At 44.6% G+C, this 21504-nt stretch overlaps 3 protein-coding genes across 3 annotated transcripts in view; 2 read left to right on the forward strand and 1 right to left on the reverse strand.

Moving 5' to 3' along the window:
- LOC123168224 (PRKR-interacting protein 1) overlaps nt 1–4424 on the forward strand; it is a 5214-nt gene extending 790 nt beyond the window's left edge. The window contains exons 2-3 of the mRNA XM_044586097.1: nt 1598–1909; nt 3823–4424. Coding sequence (XP_044442032.1) covers nt 1628–1909; nt 3823–4131 — 591 coding nt within the window. The 5' untranslated portion in view covers nt 1598–1627 and the 3' untranslated portion in view covers nt 4132–4424. The remainder of the gene's footprint in view (nt 1–1597; nt 1910–3822) is intronic.
- Nucleotides 4425–4713: 289 nt separating this feature from the next.
- Nucleotides 4714–5372, reverse strand: LOC123171297 (POU domain, class 4, transcription factor 1-like). The gene is made up of 3 exons (XM_044588861.1): nt 5319–5372; nt 5068–5270; nt 4714–5035 (listed from the first exon to the last, which is right to left on the reverse strand). Exons 1-3 carry the CDS (start codon nt 5370–5372, stop codon nt 4714–4716), a joined length of 579 nt encoding a protein of 192 aa, XP_044444796.1.
- An 8114-nt stretch (nt 5373–13486) lies between these two features.
- On the forward strand, nt 13487–15928 carry LOC123164727 (G-type lectin S-receptor-like serine/threonine-protein kinase At2g19130). Its single transcript, XM_044582277.1, has one exon. It carries the CDS (start codon nt 13487–13489, stop codon nt 15926–15928), a length of 2442 nt encoding a protein of 813 aa, XP_044438212.1.
- The last annotated feature ends 5576 nt before the right edge of the window (nt 15929–21504 follow it).

Genomic DNA, 21504 nt, shown 5'->3' on the forward strand with positions numbered 1-21504 from the left:
ACTCTGATCTTGAACTACAGGGTTGCAATGTTTTGGTATCAACACTTGTAAAAAAAAATAGCAGGAGAATAAAGATTATATAAAAAAATGTCTTAGTAGTGGTAAACAAGCATATAATCCCTCCCAGGTAGTAACAATAACTTTATTGAGGGGATGGTTAAGCAATGCTAGAAAAAGATAACATGATGAAATTAAAGTTACACAAACTTATGAAGGTGGGGCTGTATCTTTTTTTGAGAAACACCACAACAAGAACAGTTTCAGTACTTTTTGTAGCAATGACAAACATTCTGATGATTTTGTTGGTCAAGATTCATATCCAAATAATTGTACAGCTGCCTACATCGCTGCTGGCGCAGTCACATATTAAGCCAGCTTAAACCAGAGGGACACTTGAGCTTGCGCTAGATTGTGGTCACATGCCAAGCTAGCTTAAACCAGAGACACTTGAGTTTGTGCTAGATTAATGTATGTAGCTGTTTAATTTAAACTACCTGATGCATGCAACTATCAGTATTCTACAATCTACATATGCTTGTGTGGTTGTGTTTGTGCCCATACAACTGAAGATCTGAAATCTTTTTTGTTTAAAGTACCAGCCAATTTTCTAGGTTATGCATTCTGAAAATCTTGTGTCATTTGGTTTAGGAAATGATCTTGTCTTTGTCAATGGCTCACTGCAAAAAAGAAAACTTCTTCTTTCATTTGTCACTGCTAAGAAAGATACACTGGAAAAAGGTTCTCCTTATATTATGCTTTCTTCCGTTTATCAACAACGGAAAAGATAGGACTGAAGTGCCCTTAGTTTCAGTTGTAGAATCAGTCAAAATATGGCTCTTTGTGTCTGAATGTAGACATATATCCTTTTCTTTGTGTGAGATGACAAATACATCCTTTTCCTTTTGTGAGATGACAAATATGCTTCTTTATGTTAGAAACACCACCTTCCTCTTGGCAATATATTTTTCTGCTGATGCTTGGATAGATCGACTTGGTACCTGTCACCAAGTTCTGTTTCTCTGATGTATATCTTGTCATTATTTCTCTACTGGCTTGATTGTTGATTGCAAAAGGAAAGACTGCTATTATGTACATTCTTTCTTTGTTCATGTATACATTCTTCTGTGCATTAATTGCCCTTCATTGGCAATCATCACGGAAGTGCAGCAATCAATACAGATGGACCATATCCAACGCAGATGATGCATCTTTGCCAGATGATAGAAATTTGTATTTGCTTCATCTGCGTTGGACATGGTCCACGTCTTATTGTGAATTTGCTGGCTGTACTAGCCAGAAAAAATTACACAAAGTTCCATTCTTCACGAGGTTGGAGGATGGAAACATATAAGTTGTTACCGTACATTCATTTGATACTCAGATTTGTCATGTTCAGTACATTCCTCCCTCCCAGTCATCAGTCTATACTTGCTATTTCCACGTCCATTATGGCACTTGTTATTTTCTGTAGCCCCCAAGACAACAAGGAATTTCAAATGCATATATGAAAGAAAATGTATTGTAAACATGTCCAACATAAACTTAGAAGCGAAAATTCCTATCCTTAGCTCATGCTTTACTATTATGTTCTATGTAGGCAAATCCACAGTTGGAGCTGGTATCAACAATGTCAGTTCCTGGTAAGGATAGCAATATGCAGCAGCTAGTCCCAATGGCACCACCGGCAAGGGTTTCTGGTGGTGAACTAGTGGCGAAGGCTTCCGTTGGTGACAGTGGAAAGCAGCTGGTGCTGGTGGAGGGTGGAGGAAAGAGCTCCGGAGGGGTCAAGCTACGGGAGGATGAGGAGGACCTAGAGGTGAAGCTAAGGCGCATCATGGAGAATGTCCCCGTCCGTGTCAGCAACACCTCTGGGTCCTCCGCTGGTTCTGGCTCTGGCGACTTCCACCAGGTACTCTTTTTCTCTCCCACCCTCTCACAAGTGGAGAATTCAGCTAAAATGAGTGTCAAATTGAACCAATTTTTTTATCTTTTCCTTATTATGCAGATGGGACTCACATATAACTCTACATTCTGGCTATGATGAGATTTATCTGTCAATTAGCACTTGAGTAGATGGTTGTAATGTTTTGGTGCAATTGCCATTTTATTTAATTTTTTCTTAAAAGGAAATTTTGGGTCTATGGTTCATCTGAACATGAATGATTGATTCTCAATGGTTGCAATGTTATGGTGAAGCCATTTTATTGAATTTTGTCTTATAATAAGAAAATTCCAAAAAAGGAGAACTAATTAAAAAGATTTTATTTTGATTTTCCCATCCTCATGGCCTTTCTATCTTTCTAATCTAATTTGAAATTGGATTCAAAAGAAAGCGGTTAGAATTTACTTCCTGCATACATACTTCTCTAGAAGCGCATACAATAATGCGTGGTAAAGGCGGAAAAATAGTATATTCAATCAAAATCAAAGGGCAAATTATCTTACCTACTATAGATCCCCTACTACCCTCTTAGACTTTTAAGGCGATATACCACCCAAAGAAAGGGTATGAAAATGCCGGGTGGAGTTAGCTTTTCGACGAAGACCCGTCAAGGAAATTTCGAGTCTATGGTTCATTTGAACGTGAGTTATTGATTCCGAATACTCCCTCCGTTTCTAAATATAAGACCTTTTAGACATTTCAATACGGACTACATATGGATGTATATAGACGCATTTTAGAGTGTAGATTCACTCATTTTGCTCCGTATGTAGTCTGTATTGGAATCTCTAAAAAAGCTTATATTTAGGAACGGAGGGAGTAGTTCTTTGGTGTCTATATAAGAAAAAACATGGTCCTTGCGTGCAAAAATGCATGTACACAAGACCCTTTACCTGTTGATATTCTTAAGAGTACAGTATCGAAAGCACTTGACTAAATTTTGTGTATGCTGTTATGCAGTTGACTATACCAAAACAACAATATGTTTAAAATTTGCTCGATTCTTGAATATCTAGAATACAAGTTGGTGTGGATTTTTAGGTAACATCACTGAATACGAAAAATAAAAAGAATATGTTTTGCTGCATCACTTAATCAATGGGAGGTTTTAAGGCTGACGAATGACCACAGTTTGATAAAAGGTGAAGGTCTATTGAGTTATGATGTGATATAAGAGAAGGGATCAGATACAAGATCTTTGTATTTGTGGCTTAGCTGCGATCATAGGCATTATCACATGATAATGGGAAGTTTCAGTGGCTTATGAGTGCTGAAATAGAACGGAGGCCAGAATTGCTACCAGCCTACCAAGAGAAGGTTTAGTGTTTTGCTACTCACAACTTCATTTGAGTTATTAAAATGAAGTATTGCTGTTGACTTGTAGGCACAATCCTAGTTTAACTTTAAAACTGCTATTGACTTGTGTGTGGGTTCAGACTGATGCATACAATCACTGTGAGTGACTGGGTGGGACAAAGGTTGTCATTATAGCAGTGGAGATTGTCTTGCTGAGACTGTACACAAGTTCATTCATATTCTGCTCTCTTTGAGACTCGTGATAATAATAAACTCAAAGACACATTTTGTCTGTCATGTTTGTTCACCAGAATTCTTATCTCACATCCTTGTTTCAGGTTACATCATAGCAGCTGAAAATCATGATATTTATATTTGATTCCTCTTGTTCCAGCATTCACAGAGCCAGAGCAAAAAAATTCTTGATGTGTTGTCAACTATCTTATTTACTGAATATTTTTAGGTACAAATCTAGGTCCAGATTTCTCAAGTTTCATGACATGAATAGTTTTGAGAACTTGAATGGTAATACATTGGTAGTTAATAATCTGGTGTTTTAACTGTAAGCACTCTTGTTTTGACAGTATCGGCAAATGAGGAGAAGGGAGCAGGACCGAATAACGAGGATGGAGAGTGATTACGAAAAGAGGAAACAGGTGGCTGAGTTCAATCTGCGGAGGGAGGAAAGACTGAGAGCAGCCGAGGAGCGTACAGCCAAGAAGCGCCTGAAACGCCAAAAGAAGAAGCAGCGTAAGAAAGAAAAGCGGGCTAAACCAAGCGGTGGTGGCGAGGAGGAACCCAATAGCGGAGTGCCTAACCGAGTGGAGGAGTCCTCAGACGATGACGAGGGTTCGGATTACGAGGGCGACGACAAGTTTAAGCAGTGCACATGAAGTTGCTGTCAGTCATTCCTGGATATTGTTTTTTCACCTGTAGAGATTCTGGATGGTATGGAAGACTGTCAGTCACTCCATGGTTTGGCTGTGGGCATGGACTAACACATCGGACGCTCGATCATGTAGTAATAGAGACTCGGAAACATGCTAATTGGGGCATTTGGGCGCTCTGTTAGTTTTCTGGAAACAGCTTGTCTGCTGTAAGATGAACAATCGGATGCGAGTGGAAATTCTACTGGACAGTACATGGGGATGGGGCATTGGCTTGTTGTGGTGGTATTTTTTTGCAATTTAGTCCTTGCAGACTCCAGACAGAACCTGCATCCCACTTCTTTCTCCTCTTCGTCACCGTGCTCCGACGCTGGCTGGCCTTGCTCCTCCCTCCCCCCACCTGTTAAAAATAATTTTGTAATTAGGGGAAAATCTCCCCTTGCCCAAACTGTCGTTGCGGTTTGTCCCGCAACCGGCGTCTCCCTTCGATCTCCTGGAACCGACGCCTCCTCGAGGGATCGTCGTGTCTCTTCGGGACATATAAAAGGGGGCCTGTAACCATCGATCAATCAATTCGATCATTCTGATTCAAAACACGTTATCAAGCACGTAGAACAGCCAGCGAGAGCGAAAGGCAACAGAGAAAGGAGAAGAGAGGAAGTACTCGCCGCCGGTGAGATGACAGGCCTTGTCTCCTTCTTCCTCCGTCTGATCCGCGAGGACGGTCGCCGCTACCGCCTCATTGCCCTTCGCCGCCATGGAGTTGGTGGCCACCACCGTTTCCATCGCCGGATGCAAGCCATCCGTCGATTCGGCCGCGGCGCCGCTGGACGTGGCGCTCCTGGCCGCCACCGTGTCGCTGGACGAGGTGCTCCTGGCCGCCACCGCGCCGCTGGACGCGCCCCCCGCGGTGCTCCCCTCGCCCCTGGACGCAACCACGATGGTGCTCCCTGCGCCCGTGGCCAGGCGCCCATGGGGTTCGACCCCTGGCTAGTGGCCGGCTCGAGCGCCTTCATGGTGCACAGGGCTGCAGCCGCGCCTGCACCGCCTCCTGGATCTCCGCCTCCACCACCTCCTCCGCCGGCCGCGTGGCTCGCGCCGTCGACGCCAACGCCCGCAGCCGAGGCCGCCGGCCCGCCCGGATACTACCCTGTGCCGATGCGCGCCGTCGTGAACAAGGAGGAGGCGCTCGCCTTTGTCTCCGCGCCGACCGGTGCCTCCGGAGTGGTCCGCCTTGGAGCCGGCATGGAGGGCGCTGACGCCACCGCCACACCTCAGCAGGAGACGGCTGCGGGCTCGAGCAGCCGAGCCGCACGGCGCTTCGGGCGTCTCTTCGGGCGCGCCGTCGCCGCCATCGACCGTCGCCCCAGCCGCCGCCCCGGTTCGTGGGCTCCGACGAGCCTCGGACTCGCCAGTGCCGCACCAGGAACTGCTCGCCCAGATCACGTCGTCGTCGACTCTTCTTCGGACGAGGAGGGGTCGTCGGTGCTACGCCGGTGACCACCGGAATCGCAAGGGCCTGCGGCGGCCACTCCTCCCGCCGGCGCCGCCGCGTGATAGTGGGGATCGAGCAAAGGTGGTGGTGCGAGGTTCGGATACTCCGACCCTTATCCGATCCGCCCGCTCCCCCCCTGTCTTGTGCGGTGCGGCGGCGAGTGGGCCGGCCAAAGGCCGGGCAGGCCCAGGCCCAGGCGCCTGAGGCGGCTGTTTCCTCTCCTGTGCGGTGCTGTGGCGGGTGGGCCGGCCAGAAGTGTGGAATTTTTTTTCTCTCTCTGTTTTCTTAACATTAGTACTAATTATTGTATTTGTGCAATTTTAGTCTATGTTTAGTACGGTTTAGTACTTAGATTGACTACTACTTACATTTTAGTCCTGTTCTAGATTTATTCTATGTTAGGACTTGTGTAATTATTAGTAGGTGTGTTTATATTATGTAATGGATTGATAATATAAATAAAGTACCGGATTTCATCTGGGAAGAATGACATGTCCCATGTGTTTACCACATCTCATTTTTATCGAACATGTCTTTGCGATTGAGATCTTCTCTCGCATATCAAACTTGCAAATTTTTGAATGTTTCTCCCTCATCTTATTTGAAATCACAAGGTAATGAGTTGTGATCTACTGCTTATTTGCAGACTATCCTCTCTTACTGTGAGGTCTACGCTTTGTCATTCTCGACAAACGATTACCTCCAACGTGTATTCCTTATATCTGAATTGTAGCATACACAAGGTAATGGCGATGTAGCCTATTACTGTGAGATCTAAGTGATCTTCAAAGTGTTATGTTCACACAATTGAGGTTGAGAATTTTTTCAAGTTTACACTTGAGTATCAAATTTTTGCATTCTTATTACACAACCATGATGGTTTTTAATTTACCACTCGTAAATTAATTATCTCTGGTTCTCCCATGTAGGCTAAGATGACTGCCAAAGAGTTTGAGGAGCTTGCCCTCAATGGCCACAATTACCCTACATGGGCTATGGACATCAAGATCAGTCTTGCGTCCCGTGGGATAGCGTGTGCAATACAACCCCCGGAGACTCCTCTCCCGGCTGGGGCCACGCCGCTGACAGAACAGCAGAACTATGCTGCCTTATTCATCATTAGGCACCATATTCATCCAGATCTCAAGTCTGAGTATTTACAGGAGGAATCTCCTAGTACTCTATTTCTGGCCCTCAAAACGAGGTATGAACAGCAGAAGGCAGTAGTCCTGCCAGAAGCACTCCATGATTGGACTCATCTCCGTCTTCAGGATTTCAAGTCCATCGGTGAGTACAATCATGCTGTTCATAAGATATGTTCCAAACTGCGCTTTTGTGAGAAGGAACCTACTGAGGGGGAGAAGATAGAGAAAACTTTGTCTACTATGCTCCCTTCAGATAGGATTCTCCAACAACAATACCGTGCTCGTAACTACACTGTCTATTCCGAGCTTATTCACATGTTACTTCAGGCTGAAAAGCATGATGAGCTACTTGCTAAGAATGGCTCTCAGCGCCCAGTTGGGGCACAACCTTTACCTGAAGTCCATCTGAATGTTGCAAATAGACAAAAGTTTAATGGTACCCCTCGGGGTAAACAATCCAATTTCGAGCATAAGCGAAAGCGCAATGGGAACAGGAGATCTAGATACCCAGGCAAGGGAAAAGGCACTTCAAAGCCCAGGCTTGATAAATCTAAGCTTTGCAACAAGTGTGGATGCTCCACGCATTCTACTGAAAAGTGCACAATGCCCAAGCATCTGGTTATGCTGTACCAGCAATCTCAGGGACGCAAAGCACCTCAAGGGAAAAGGTTTGAAGCCAACTTCAACCTTCATCCGGATAGCGCAAAAGGAGCTGGTAGTTCGCACGATGTTCCTCCTGGACCGAGCAACGCCGTGGTTCCTTATCTGCCTGAGGCTACTGCTGAAATGGAGAACACGTTGATTGAGTACACCGCAAACAACGTGTTTGGCGACTTCGACTAGTCCCTCAATCTCCTAGTGATCTACTTAATTATGTCCATTTGTGATGATTGTAATAAGAACATAAGTTTGCTGTTGTCTTTATATTGTATTGTATCAGCACATTTGATATAATAAAGATTGTATTCTATATATTACTATGAGGTTTTCTTATTGAAAATTCTTTGTTTTATATAGTTTTCTACGGGGACAATCCGATGAAAGAGGAATTATGCCTTGTGGACAGTGGTGCCACAAACTCCATACTGAGGGAGATGAAATATTTCCAAACTCTGAAAAAGACGAATGGAGATATTCTAACTATCGCTGGACGCGATACTGTGATTGTTGGTACTGGACGTGCCATATTCACCCTCCCAAGTGGTACATATGTGACAATTGAGGATGCTTTACTATATCCCGATTCTGCACGTACCCTGATCAGTTATCGAGATATCCGTAAAAATGGTTTTCATATTGAAACCCATGAAGACAACAAAGAGGAGTATCTACTCTTTACTAAAGATGACGGATATGGCAAAAAGGTACATGAGAAAATTCCTTCTCTATCGTCTGGTTTGTACTATACGTACATCAAACCCGTGGAACATGTTGCATACAAAGTAATTTTTCAGAATGTTAACGCATTCCAAACCTGGCATGATCGCCTAGGCCATCCTGGAATAGGGATGATGAGAAAAATTACTAGCAATTCCATTGGTCATAATTTGCTTGAGTCAAAATTTCCTCAATCTTCTGATTTTGTGTGCACATCTTGTGCCACGGGAAAGCTAATTTTGAGGCCCTCACACCTCAAAATACAAGCTGAACCACTTCAGTTCCTTGAACGTATTCAAGGAGAGATTTGTGGTCCCATTCAGCCATTATCTGGACCTTTCCGGTATTTCATGGTTCTGATTGACGCATCTACACGATGGTCACATGTGTGTCTTCTATCCACATGAAACCATGCATTTGCCAAGATAATGAGGCAAGTCATTAAGTTGCAAGCCCATTATCCTGAAAGTCGAATTAAATCAGTTCGAATGGACAATGCTGCAGAATTCTCCTCACGTGCTTTCAATGATTATTGCATGGCTTTGGGGATTGAAGTTCAACACTCTGTTCCATATGTCCATACACAAAATGGTTTGGCTGAAGCGTTGATTAAGAGGATCAAACTCATTGCAAGACCTTTGTTGACGAATTGCAACTTGCCAACCTCTTGTTGGGGTCACGCTGTTTTACACGCTGCTGACTTGATACAATTGAGGCCAACTGCATATCACAGTTCTTCCCCTCTGGAATTGGTACGTGGAAATCCTCCAAGCATTTCCCATCTGCGTAAGTTCGGATGTGCTGCATACATCCCGATCTCACCACCACAGCGGACATCTATGGGCCCACACAGGAAGTTGGGGATCTATGTGGGGTACAAATCGCCGTCGATTATTAAGTACCTGGAACCCCTGACTGGGGATCTGTTCACAGCCCGTCACGCTGATTGCATATTTAATGAGGAACATTTTCCGGCATTAGGGGGAGATTTCAAGTACCAGAAAGAATGCCCGGAAATTGATTGGAATGCTCATTCCATTTCATCCTCTGATCCACGTACCCATGAGACCGAACTTCAAGTTCGGAAGATCATTAATTTGCAACATCTTGCAAATAATCTGCCAGATTCATTTACTAATTTGAAAGGTGTTACAAAATCCTTAAACCCGGCCAGAAATGCGCCAGAAAGAGTGGAGGTACCAATAAAAACCACTCAACTCCCTATTCCTAAAAAGAGGGGGAGTAGTACGGCCTCTGACCCAGAGCATGCTTCTAGCAAGCAGCAAAGGAAATCGAGGAAAAAAACCTCGGAGTCAATAAATGCAGGTCAACTCAACGTTGACAAACACCTGATCGGTAGTATACACCCAGTGGAAGGGCAACCTCCACAACCCAGTTCCAGTATGCACAAACTAACTGGGACATCGGAACACCCAGACTCGATCGTATTGGGAAATCACGAAGAGTCACTAGGGGTGCAGGAAATTTCCATCAACTATGTTGATTCTGGAGAATCATTTGACCGTAAGACTACGGCTGTCGACATATATTTTGCTGAAAAGATTGCAGATACCCTTCTCACTGATCATGATCCAAGGTCTATCGTTGAGTGCCAAAAGCGCTCCAACTGGCCTAAATGGAAGGATGCAATCCAAGCAGAAATTGCCTCGCTTAACAAAAGAAAGGTATTCACTGAAGCAATACCTACACCTCCTAGTGTTTTCCCTGTGGGATTCAAATGGGTTTTTCTCCGGAAACGGAATGAGAACAATGAGGTGGTGAGATATAAAGCAAGGCTCGTAGCACAAGGTTTCACGCAAAAACCCGGCATTGGTTTCACTGAAACATATTCTCCAGTAATGAGTGCAACCACTTTCCGATATCTTATATCCTTGGCAGTGCAAAATCGTCTATCTATGCAGTTGATGGACGTCGTGACCGCATACCTTTACGGGTCACTAGATTCGGACATATATATGAAGGTTCCTGATGGAATCTCTGTCCCGAATAAAAATGCAAAACGCAACATGTATTGTGTAAAGCTGAATAAGTCATTATATGGCTTAAGGCAGTCGGGACGGATGTGGTACAACCGACTCAGTGAGTTCCTTCTTCAGAAAGGTTACTCCAATAGTACTGATTGCCCATGTGTTTTCATCAAGAAGTCCTCTACAGGATTTTGCATCATTTCTGTGTATGTTGACGATCTCAACATCATCGGCAGCACACCAGACATTGATGAAGCACGCAATCACCTAAAGATGGAATTTGAGATGAAGGATTTGGGTAAAACCAAATTTTGCTTAGGTATTCAACTTGAGCATCTTCCCTCAGGAATCATGGTACACCAATCTGCCTATATCCAGAAAATATTGGAGAAATTCAATATGGACAAATCCTATCCATCTAAAACTCCCATGGTGGTTCGATCTCTAGACATAGAGAAAGATCCGTTCAGACCAAGGGATGATGGAGAAGAGGTGTTGGGACCTGAAGTTCCATACCTTAGTGCTGTTGGAGCGCTTATGTTTCTTGCAAATTGCACAAGACCTGATATTGCATTTGCAGTGAATCTACTTGCTAGACATAGCGCAGCTCCCACCAAACGTCATTGGTCTGGAGTGAAGAATATCTTTTGATATCTCCAAGGCACAAAGGATCTTGGCCTATTTTTCCAGTCCCAGAAAAATCCGGACTCTGATATGATTGGATATGCATATGCCGGTTATTTGTCTGATCCCCATAATGCCAGATCTCAGACCAGCTTCGTGTTCCTACATGGTGGCACTGCTATATCATGGAAGTCTTCGAAACAGACTCTGGTGGCAACATCTACCAATCATTCTGAAATAATTTCATTATTTGAAGCAACATGCGAATGTGTATGGCTCCGCAGAATGATAAACCACATACAACAGTCATGTGGAATGGGCTCGATAAAATCACCTACCATTATCTATGAAGATAATGCGGCCTGTGTTGCGCAGATGCAAACAGGATACATCAAGAGTAATATCACCAAGCATATTTCTCCTAAATGGTTTTTCCCCCATAATCTTCAGAAAAGCGGGGAAATAAGCATTCTGCAAGTCAAATCATGCGACAACCTTGTTGATTTATTTACCAAGTCTCTACCACATTCTACATTCCAGAAATGTGTTCATGGAATTGGTATGCGAAGACTTAGGGACTTGCAGGTGTCAGGGGGAGTCTCTTCTTGAGATATCCTCATTTTAATGACATCACATTATGCTATTTTTCTTTGTGAGTATATGTTTCAGGATCTCATCAAAGATTTTATGAAGAACTTTTGAAGGAGAATCTTTTGAGATGATAGAGCTTCCCGGACAATCGTGAAGATGATCTACATGGTCAAGCGTAGATTAGGGGGAGTGTTAAAAATAATTCTGTAATTAGGGGAAAATCTCCCCTTGCCCAAACCGTCGTTGCGGTTTGTCCCGCAACCGACGTCTCCCTTCGATCTCCTGGAACCGACGCCTCCTCGAGGGATCGTCGTGTCTCTTCGGGACATATAAAAGGGGGCCTGTAACCATCGATCAATCAATTCGATCATTCTGATTCAAAACACCACCCACGCCGCAGGCCGCCTTGTCCTCCCACCAGCCTGCCACCCCACGCCGCAGCTGCGTTGCTTCCCCCTTGTTCCCCATGGCGAACCATGGAGAACATTAGTTAAGTGTAAATGACAATTTATATCCCTGATTTATTCACTTAGTGTAAATGGACTAATGGAAGCAATCCATGTTAACACGGAAACTTCATGTCAACAGTATACAACAACACTTATGGCAATATGGACCCGGAGGTGCTCTATATTGAACTGAGAGTAAATTCAGAAAGAACACTTAAACTAAATTTATAACACTTAACTAACTTTACACAACACTTTACTGAATTGACAATATGGTCCTCAATTTATAACACTTAATTGAATTTGTACAACAACACTAAACTGAATTTATACAACAAAACTTTACTGAATATACATTAGTATATTTGACTTTACTGAAAATTCAATTAAGTGTAAATGATTTTTTTTTGTTTTTCTAGCACCGAATTGCTTCCCTTAGTATAAATCAGTTAGCACATTATTCTTCTACTCCTAAAATTCAGTTAACATTTGGTTAACTGGATTCAGTGTAAATTCAGTTAACTCCTAAAATTCCGTTAACATTTGGTTAACTGAATTAAGTGTAAATTCTGTTCCTGTGGAGTACATTTGGTTATCAGCAGTGTAGATGCAGTTAAGTCCTAGAATGAAAAATAAATGGCAGGTGAGACTAAGCGGACCAAAGCTGTATACAAAAGAAAATAGTGTAGGAAACGAGCCCGTAACCATATTATACCGGTATATTTTACTGACTGTTTATTTTTTTCCAAATACAATGACTAAAATGAGCGAGACAGTCAATTTCAATGAATATCCATCTTTCAGATGGACTTTTGAAACCACTATCCACTAGCTCAGCCACCAACCTAGTTAGTATCTTAGAATGGTCTCGAGATCTCACCAAAAGTACTTTTGGAATAAAAGAAAGACCCTCTGCCACAGAAAACTTGCTTCTCACGTCTTTCTTCGTCTTGTCTCTGTGAAACCTTCTCATGCCCCTGCTTACAAACTTTTTCTTCCATGGATGACTGAACTAACCGGACATGAAGTTTCTGCTCCCGAGTTCAAATGCATCTTATGAACAAATAAAAACAAATAGCTAAATGAATAAAAAAAATCTGAATTTTTCTGGCAACAAATATTATTCAATGTCGTACATATGTGCAATTTCTGTGAACAAGAAGCACTCCTAATGCTCTTTGAGAAAAAGAAATTGATGCTTTTTTAAGGGAACTTGCTGCTTACTTTATTAAACGTTTATTACAACACAGTACGAAACTAAAACATCTGTCGAGGAGAAACTGATGCTATAAAATGTTATTTTTGAAAGCACTTTTTAGTGTTGATTTTGTTTTGTTTTTCCCAGACCTTCATGAATGTGATTTCATCATCAGCATTTGCATGTTTGTTGAAAGATTCAGATTTTTTTTGAGTCCTTTTAAAATATGTTTGGATTTTACAGTTTATACAGGAGCATTTGACGTGGAGTATATATGTGCGTCACCATGGTGGACTCTCATGCCACGGACTACTTCAAAGCCCTTGCCCCTTTTCATAGGCGAATGCACGAGCAGTAGAATTTAATAAGCGGTAAAACATGCCGGGGTCATCACGCATGTGACGCTCGCGAGAAGATGGTTTTTCTTGCCACCCGTCTCCGTCGTTCACCTGCCTCTAAATTCGACTCGCAAACGGAAGCGCTCCACCATCACCATGTCACTGATCACTGCCACTTTGATAGCCCTTGCCTGCTTGTGCTTCGCCCCGGCAGTGGGTGCAGCGGCGACAGTCTCGGCGCGGCGTCCGCTGCGGGGCAACGACACGCTGGTCTCGGCACAGGGCAAGTTCGAGCTCGGCCTTTTCAGCCCTGCTGGCAGCTCCGGCGACAGGTTCTACCTCGGGATCTGGTACAAGAACATCCCCGGCCAGACCATCATCTGGGTGGGCAACCGCGCGAGTCCACTATCTGCTGTTGCCTCCGCCGAGCTCCGTGTCTCCGCTGACGACGGCAACCTCGAGCTCGTCGGTCCCACCGTTGCCTCCACCTCGCCGGTCGTCGTGTGGTCTTCGAACCTGTCGTCTTCCTTGTCGCCGGGCTCAAACAACACGGCGGAGATCCGCGACAACGGCAACCTGGTTCTTGTCGACGGCGGCAACTCCTCCAACGTGCTGTGGCAGAGCTTCGACCACCCGACGGACACGCTGGTGCCGGAAGCGTGGATCGGGGAAAACAAGCTCACCGGCGAGTACCAGGCGTTGACGTCGTGGCGGAACGCCCAAGACCCCGCGTCGGGGGTGTTCAGTGAGACGCTGGACCCAAACGGCGCTAGCGAGGTCTTCTACATGTGGAACCGGTCCCGCGTGTACTGGCGGACCGGCGTCTGGATGGGCCAAGCCTTTGCGAGGCTGCCAGAGGCAACGAAGAACACCATCTACAACGGGACGTACGTCGAGACGCCGGCGTACCGGCGCGTCATCAACGTACTCTACGACAATGCAACCATAACACGCAGCGTGCTCGATCCCACCGGTCAGGCACAAATGTACATTTGGATGCCCACGAGTCAGAGCTGGCAGCTCTTGTGGACCGGTCCCATGTTGCAGTGCGACGTGTACGCGCTCTGCGGCGCATTCGGCGTTTGCGACCAGGGAGGCAAGCTACCTTGCCACTGTCCGCCCGGATTTGCCCCGGTGTCAGAGGGGGACTGGACGCTCAACGATTGGAGCGGTGGGTGCTGCCGGAGCTCGCCGCTCACGTGCGCGCACAATGGATCAAGGACGGACGGGTTCCTGATGCTGCCAGACGTGAAACTTCCCGATGACTCGCTCACCGTGGGCGCTGCCCAGAGCAAAGTAGAGTGCGAATCGGCTTGCGTAAAGAGCTGCTCTTGCCAGGCCTACGCCTTCTCTGCCGGGGAGTGCACCGTCTGGTACGGAGAGCTCCGCAACCTTCAACAGCTCTACTTGGACTCTGACAGCCCCGGGTCAGACTTGTACCTTCGGCTTTCAGAAAGAGGATTGCAAGATCTCCATAGCGTAGACAGGGAGAAAATGGGAAGAAAGTTATGGTTTGTCCTTGGCATCATATTGGCTGGTGTTGCAGCAGTAGGGGCATCGGTCATACTAGCCTGGAGGATTGTTCTTGCCCGAAGGAGACTAGTCAGTATGGCAAATGAGAATGTATCCTTCTTGGCCGTGTACAGTTATGGCGACCTCCGTGCTGCCACGAAGGACTTCTCGGAGCGGCTGGGCCACGGTAGCTTTGGCTCGGTGTACCGCGGTGTCCTGAAGCGGCATAAGGGAGACAACTCAATCAGAGTCCAGGTGGCAGTGAAGAAGCTTGAAAGTCTTGGGCGGCAGGGTGACAAGCAATTCCGGACAGAGGTGAGCACACTGGGCTGCATCCAGCACGTGAACCTCGTCCGGCTCCTCGGATTCTGCTCGTCGGGCGACGATAAGATGCTCGTCTACGAGTACATGCCCAGAGGCTCCCTCGACGGCCTCCTCTTCCGTGACGGCGCGTGCCTGAGCTGGCGCGACCGGTACTGCATCATGCTCGGTGTGGCCAGAGGGCTGGCCTACCTGCACCACGGCTGCCGCGAATGCATCATACACTGCGACGTCAAGCCGGAGAACATCCTGCTGGACGAGGACATGTCCCCAAGGATCGCCGACTTTGGGATGGCGAAGCTGGTGGGGAGGGACTTCAGCCGCGCGTTGACGACTATGCGGGGCACCATCGGGTACCTGGCGCCGGAGTGGATCTCTGGACAGCCTATCAGCGCTAAGGCCGACGTGTACAGCTTCGGCATGGTGCTCTTCGAGCTCATCTCGGGACGACGTAACTCTAAAGGGTACAGCGAGCTGGAGGCGGCAGGGACTGGTGGGAGTGAGTCCTCCTTGACCTTCTTCCCAGTGTGGGCCGCTGCAAAGGTTTTGGAAGGTGAGGTGGGCGCCGTGGCTGACCCGCGGCTGCGCGGCGATGTGATGCCGAAGGAGCTGGAGCGGGCGTGCAGGGTGGCATGCTGGTGCATCCAGGACGAGGAGGCGCAGCGCCCGACCATGGCGCAGGTCGTGCAGGCGCTGGAAGGCATCGTCCACATACAAGCCCCGCCGGTGCCACGAACGCTGGAGCACCTTGTCACCCTCATGTAATTCTCACGTCGCGGGAATCTTTTTGACTAATGAAATAATTTTTGAACAAGACAATTGTACGGGCGTACACATCAACTGCCGACCGAAATTACTAGTTTCGAATTTTGACGCTCCATGGTTTTATAATATCTTTTTTGCAATTATTTAAAGATAGCTGCCTTATATAACAACAACCATAGCGAAAATGCCAAATGAAGACCGAGCTCCATGGAGGCCTTAATTTGAAAACTTTAAATTCAAATTTTTTAGTTTCAAAAATTTATGAAAAAAATACACATATACCTAGAGACATAGTGTACATTTGTGTGAATTTTCAGGTCGAAACGCGTTAAAATGAGAGCTACAAAAAAAGGAAAAATATGTGTCTTGTTAGCATATGTATTGTTCATCCTAAAAGTCCATGATTTTTTTGTGCAGCTCGCAATTCAAAATATTTCATCCTAAAACTTTACACATATACATATTACATCCGTGTGAACATGGGTATTGTTTCAAAAAAAATTGAAAGCGAAAGTTTGAATTTGGATTTTTTTTTCAAAATTAAGGTCTCCATGGAGCTTGGACTCCAAAGTGCCATACTCAAACCACAGTGCCTTACAAACTCTACCAGCAGAAAATAAAGCATGACATGTAAGCGAGACACCTAGAGTGAACAGGTGAACTTCATGATATTTGTGCATCCATGAGTCAAACCTCAAGCATCACAAGACGAGCATTCACACTACAGGAATCATTGGTTGTGCCCATGGCTAAGCCGTCAGCAAAGGGCCGATCCCCGTCGGTCTAGATAGCGTTGGCTAACTTCCAGTGCCCGTCGGCATATGGCTGCCATGTGGCGGCAGCTGGTGTCCCTTGTGCCTTCTCCATGCCGATGGTATAACCGTCGGCATACCTGCGGAGATACGCCGCCTTGCTCCACCCCTCCCATCCCCCCTATGCCGCCCCACACTGCCGCCGTGTTGCTCCCCCCTCGTTGAACTGAGACTAAATTCAGAAAGAACACTTAACTGAATTTATAACACTCAACTGAATTTACACAACACTTTACTGAATGGACAATATGGTCCTCAATTTATAACACTTAATTAAATTTATACAACAACACGTAACTGAATTTATAAAACAACACTTAAATTCAGAAAGCGTAATTAACAGTATGCATGTAGATTAAGGACTGCTGTGCTGTTCTCAGTCTCAGGAAGAAACTGAGCTTGAGCACATTGAACTGAAAGACAAGTGTGCAGTATAGGTTGTTAACTTGCGACAGAAGTAGAGCTTGTTCAGTGTACAACCAATTGGTGGCAGGTTCTTGTTTTAATCTTATTGCACTTGAAATGCTCTCGGTTCAGTGTACATCCAAGTCAAATGGTCTTCAGGATAGATTTTGAAAGAGAATCTAGTTTTCTAGGGGAATATTTAGTTAAGACAAATTCAGAGACTATTGGCTTCACGGGAATCTGTTTCTGCACAAGGCACCTTGTTTTGTTTCTATAGTTAGACTGGATTCATCAAGCCAGTTCCTTGTTTTTGTTTCTATAGATACAGTCTGTGGGTAAATTGATCAACCATTCATGTTTATTCATACAGGAACAATGAATACATTCTGTTTTGTTTTGTTTCTGCACAAGGCACCTTGTTTTGTTTCTATAGGCATGTAAAATTGTAGAGTATGTGGTTTAATTTCAGTGTTAAATTTGTTCACCTACTGAATTTCAGTGTTAAATTTCAATTTGTTCACCTACTGCAGCAGCTGAGAAGAGGAGGAAGAAAAACATGATAACTCTTCAGGGGGTTCATACAACACTGTTCATGATGTGAGTATATCATCATGTTCTTGCTAATCTCACCCTTCTGCTTCTTTTGTCAGTGCCCTGCTGAAATGCTACTGTACATTCTACTGCAATGCTGAATTTGTTCACTGTTCAGCTGCAACTCAATTTGTTCACTGCAATGTTGCATTCTACTGCCTCTTTGTGCTAAATTGAGTGGTAAATTTGTTCACTGAATAGGCAATAGAGTACTGAATAAAATTTGTTCAGTTAAAATGATTTCATGAAATGTTCAGTTAAAATGGTCAGGAAATAATTCTGCAGTGATCTGTTCATGGTGTAATTTGGCTAATAGTTTGTATGATCGGCCAAATTAATTTAAATGATTATGGCCATATTATTGGTCCATATTATATTTGCCCTTGTTGTTTAATTTGAAATGCAGGCGTGGTCATAGTCTAGTGCAGATGATACATCAGGTGATTAGGCCAACTGAAGTTATTTACTCAGGACAAATATATGGAGTTTCGCATGGATTAGCGGCTACTTGGACAAATTCTCGTACGCTGGGCTAAACTGTGGTTGCTAAGATGAAGGATTCTTGCATGAGCTATGGAGTCACGTATGAGAAGATGCAACAATACATGATGAATGATCAATCATTATTAGCCGGTGTGATTAGCGACCTTGCTGGAGTATTTTATTATTTTCCTTGTAGGCTCAAGGGTATTTATACGTATGTGTATAACTCGGGCTGTGATTGCGACGTGGCCGGAATATTTTATATATTCATATAAGGCAAAGAGTAGTATACATGGTAACCGAATCAGATCCTGATCGGTTTAGTTTTGGAGTTCTATACTTGTACGACAAGTACTTCTGTATACGCCAAGTCCCGCGTGCCTTAATAAATAGGCCATGGCCGATTGAGAAAAAGAACAATCGATCTATCAATACAAACTACTTTTTCACGTACGTTTATTTTCCATCGTTCTTCTCCTGCCGAGCCCTAGTAGCCCTAGGGTTTGGCGATCTTTGCCGTTCTGCGCTGGAAAGCGGCCGGTTCTCCTCCACGAAAGCGAGGACATCTTTGTTGCTTTGCTTGTAAAGCAATTGTTCGTCGTCACGAAAGCACGACAAACATCCTCGTGTTGCGCGGCGATTTTGCGTGCCAACACAATTGGCGACTCTGCTGGGGACGAGAAGAAGAAGAGCTACAAGATGAGTACCGAGTCCAAGAACGGGAGCGACATCGACCCGGAGAACGTCATCACCGTCACACTCGACGATCTGTCGGAAGATGATCGGCGCAAGCTTGAAGAGGAGCTTGAGAAAGAAAAGGTTGAGAGGATGAAGCTGAAGTTGGCTGGATACGCGAAGACGAGGAACGACGTCGTCAAAAAGGTAGTTCCAAGCCCTTCCGATGCGTTCAACACTCAGGTAAAAAACTCAACCGAAAAAATTGCTCATCTAATTGATGTGTCCGTAGCTAGTAAATATGGTTCTGATATGGAAAATACGACATGCACAATTACTCGAGCGGTAGCTAATAGACTTGAAGAATTTAAGATACAGTTTAATAAAGATCTTGAAAATTGTCTACCTGGTCATGTACGCTCATTAGTGCTGCAAGTCAATGATGAATCTTCTGGGAAAAAGCCGATGTCACCACAAAATAGCGGATTCATTAATTTAACTAATCATATACATACACCTAGTGCATCGGCTAATGTTACGCAGCTTCCTGTCCCTTTAACAAATAATCAAGATGGCCGGAATTATGTGGGCACTTCGGCTAATAATTTTGTTCCTAGTACTACTGCTCCTATCGTTTCGACTTCGGTTCCACAAAATCACAATAGCAATAACCGAAGTTTTGGTTTTAATTCTAATTTGCAGCAACCTAGTTATCGGACAATGGCATATAGTACGCCACCACTGCCGCCTGTTGGTACCGGGGTTCCGTACGGGCCGTACCCGATTCATACTCCAAACTTCACATGCTCAAATTTCGTTGCCGGAGCTTCCGCCACGTGCTTGTGTTCCATCTGATCCACAAACTAGTTCTCTACAGCCCAATGATAATTTTAAGGATCATCTTGCTAGTATACTTAGAGAATTTGGTTTAGAACCTAAGGGTAGAGCACATGCATATCAAAAACCATACCCCGATTACTTTGACTCGACACCATATCCTCATGGTTTTAGAATTTCAGATTTTGTTAAATTTACGGGGGAAGATGGTAGATCTACTTTTGAGCATGTAGGACAATTTTTAGCACAATGCAGTGAGGTCGGCACATCGGATGTTTTTAGATTAAAATTATTTCCTTTATCTCTATCCGGTACTGCATTTACTTGGTTTACATCGCTTGCTCCTAATTCTATTTCAACATGGGCACAATTGGAGCAAAAATTTCATGAGTATTTTTATAGCGGTGAAACAGAACTTCGGCTTTCAGATTTAACTATGGTTAGGCAGAAATATAATGAGCATGTTCATGATTATATTAAGAGGTTTAGGGATGTCAAAAACCGATGTTTCAGCTTGACCATAGCCGAAAAGGACTTAGCCGATCTTGCCTTTTCGTGTTTACTCGCTCATATTAAGGATAAACTAGAAGGGCAAGAATTTTTAGATGTTAACCAAGTTTTGCAGAAGGCTTTGGCGCAAGAAAACCAGGCTAAGGAAATTAAACAATATAGCCGGTTTAAAGATAACATAAATAAAGAGAAAGATAATCATGCGGTTAATGCCTTAGATTATGATAGTGATTCGGCTAGTGAGGATGATGTTAATATATGTGTAGCCGAATGGGTTCAAGCGCCAAAGTCAAAACCTTTTGCATGTTCTGCTTTGAAACCTACACCTGCTAGAAGAGACGAAATTGAATATACTTTTGATGTAAGCAAGTGTGATAGAATTTTTGATATGTTACTGCAAAATAAATTAATTAGAGTGAGGGAGGGTCATGTAATTCCACCTGCAGAAGAATTGGGTAGAAGAGCTTATTGTAAGTGGCACAATTCTTTTTCTCATGCTACTAATGATTGTAACGTGTTTCGTCGACAGGTGCAATCGGCCATCAATGAAGGACAATTGACGTTTACAGAAGGTTCTAAGATGAAGCTCGACAGCGAACCTTTTCCTATCAATGTGGTCGAGCTTGAGAGTAAAAAAAATGCTTATTCGGTCGGATCAGACCGAATCCGCAAGAGAGAAAAACGTTGTTGATAACAGTGCTCCTCCAAGGATGATCAAACCAAAAAAATCCAGAAATAGGTGTGGAAAGTCAACGGAGGGAGGAGATAAGCTCCAAGGCCAAAGCCGACAGTTAGCATGTTGTTAGAAAATATACCTCACGCAAGACCAGCAATGTGTTTAATCGGCTCGGAGGTAATAAGCGTCCTAGATCTCCTTCTAGACCTCGCAGTCATGAGCAATGGCAAGGAAGTGCATATGACCAACAGCCGTATTTTGCAATGGAGCCGACATATTGGGGTTGTGCACCTCCTATGTATCCGCAGTTTCCTCCATGGGGGTTTAATCCTTGGGCGCCATATCCTACAGGGCCAGCAGGTTATTTTCAGCCGGGATGGATACCGCCGATGCCTATGTTCAGACCAAGTGTCATGAGAAAAGAGCTCGGTTTAATGAAGGAGCTAGGTCACGTGACGCCATTGAGATTTGAGGAAGTCGATCACCGGTACGCAATGCTGAGGGCAAAGACTATAAGGGCGACCACAAGCGAGTATGGATGGCGGTGAAGCGTGCTTAAACTAAACCAGTAAAATGTCCAGATGATT

The sequence above is a fragment of the Triticum aestivum genome, chromosome 7D (genome assembly GCF_018294505.1).
Source record: "Triticum aestivum cultivar Chinese Spring chromosome 7D, IWGSC CS RefSeq v2.1, whole genome shotgun sequence".
NCBI lineage: Eukaryota > Viridiplantae > Streptophyta > Magnoliopsida > Poales > Poaceae > Triticum > Triticum aestivum.

Bases quoted from the DNA above. Each gene is read 5' to 3' on its own strand.
- LOC123171297 (XM_044588861.1), bottom strand. From the start codon at position 5,372: ATGCCGGCTCCAAGGCGGACCACTCCGGAGGCACCGGTCGGCGCGGAG. The intron at 5,271-5,318 runs GCGAGCGCCTCC...GGCACAGGGTAG, and splicing joins CGGTCGGCGCGGAGACAAAG to TATCCGGGCGGGCCGGCGGC. The intron at 5,036-5,067 runs ATCGTGGTTGCG...CGAGGGGAGCAC, and splicing joins CCACGGGCGCAGGGAGCACC to CGCGGGGGGCGCGTCCAGCG.
- LOC123164727 (XM_044582277.1), top strand. From the start codon at position 13,487: ATGTCACTGATCACTGCCACTTTGATAGCCCTTGCCTGCTTGTGCTTC.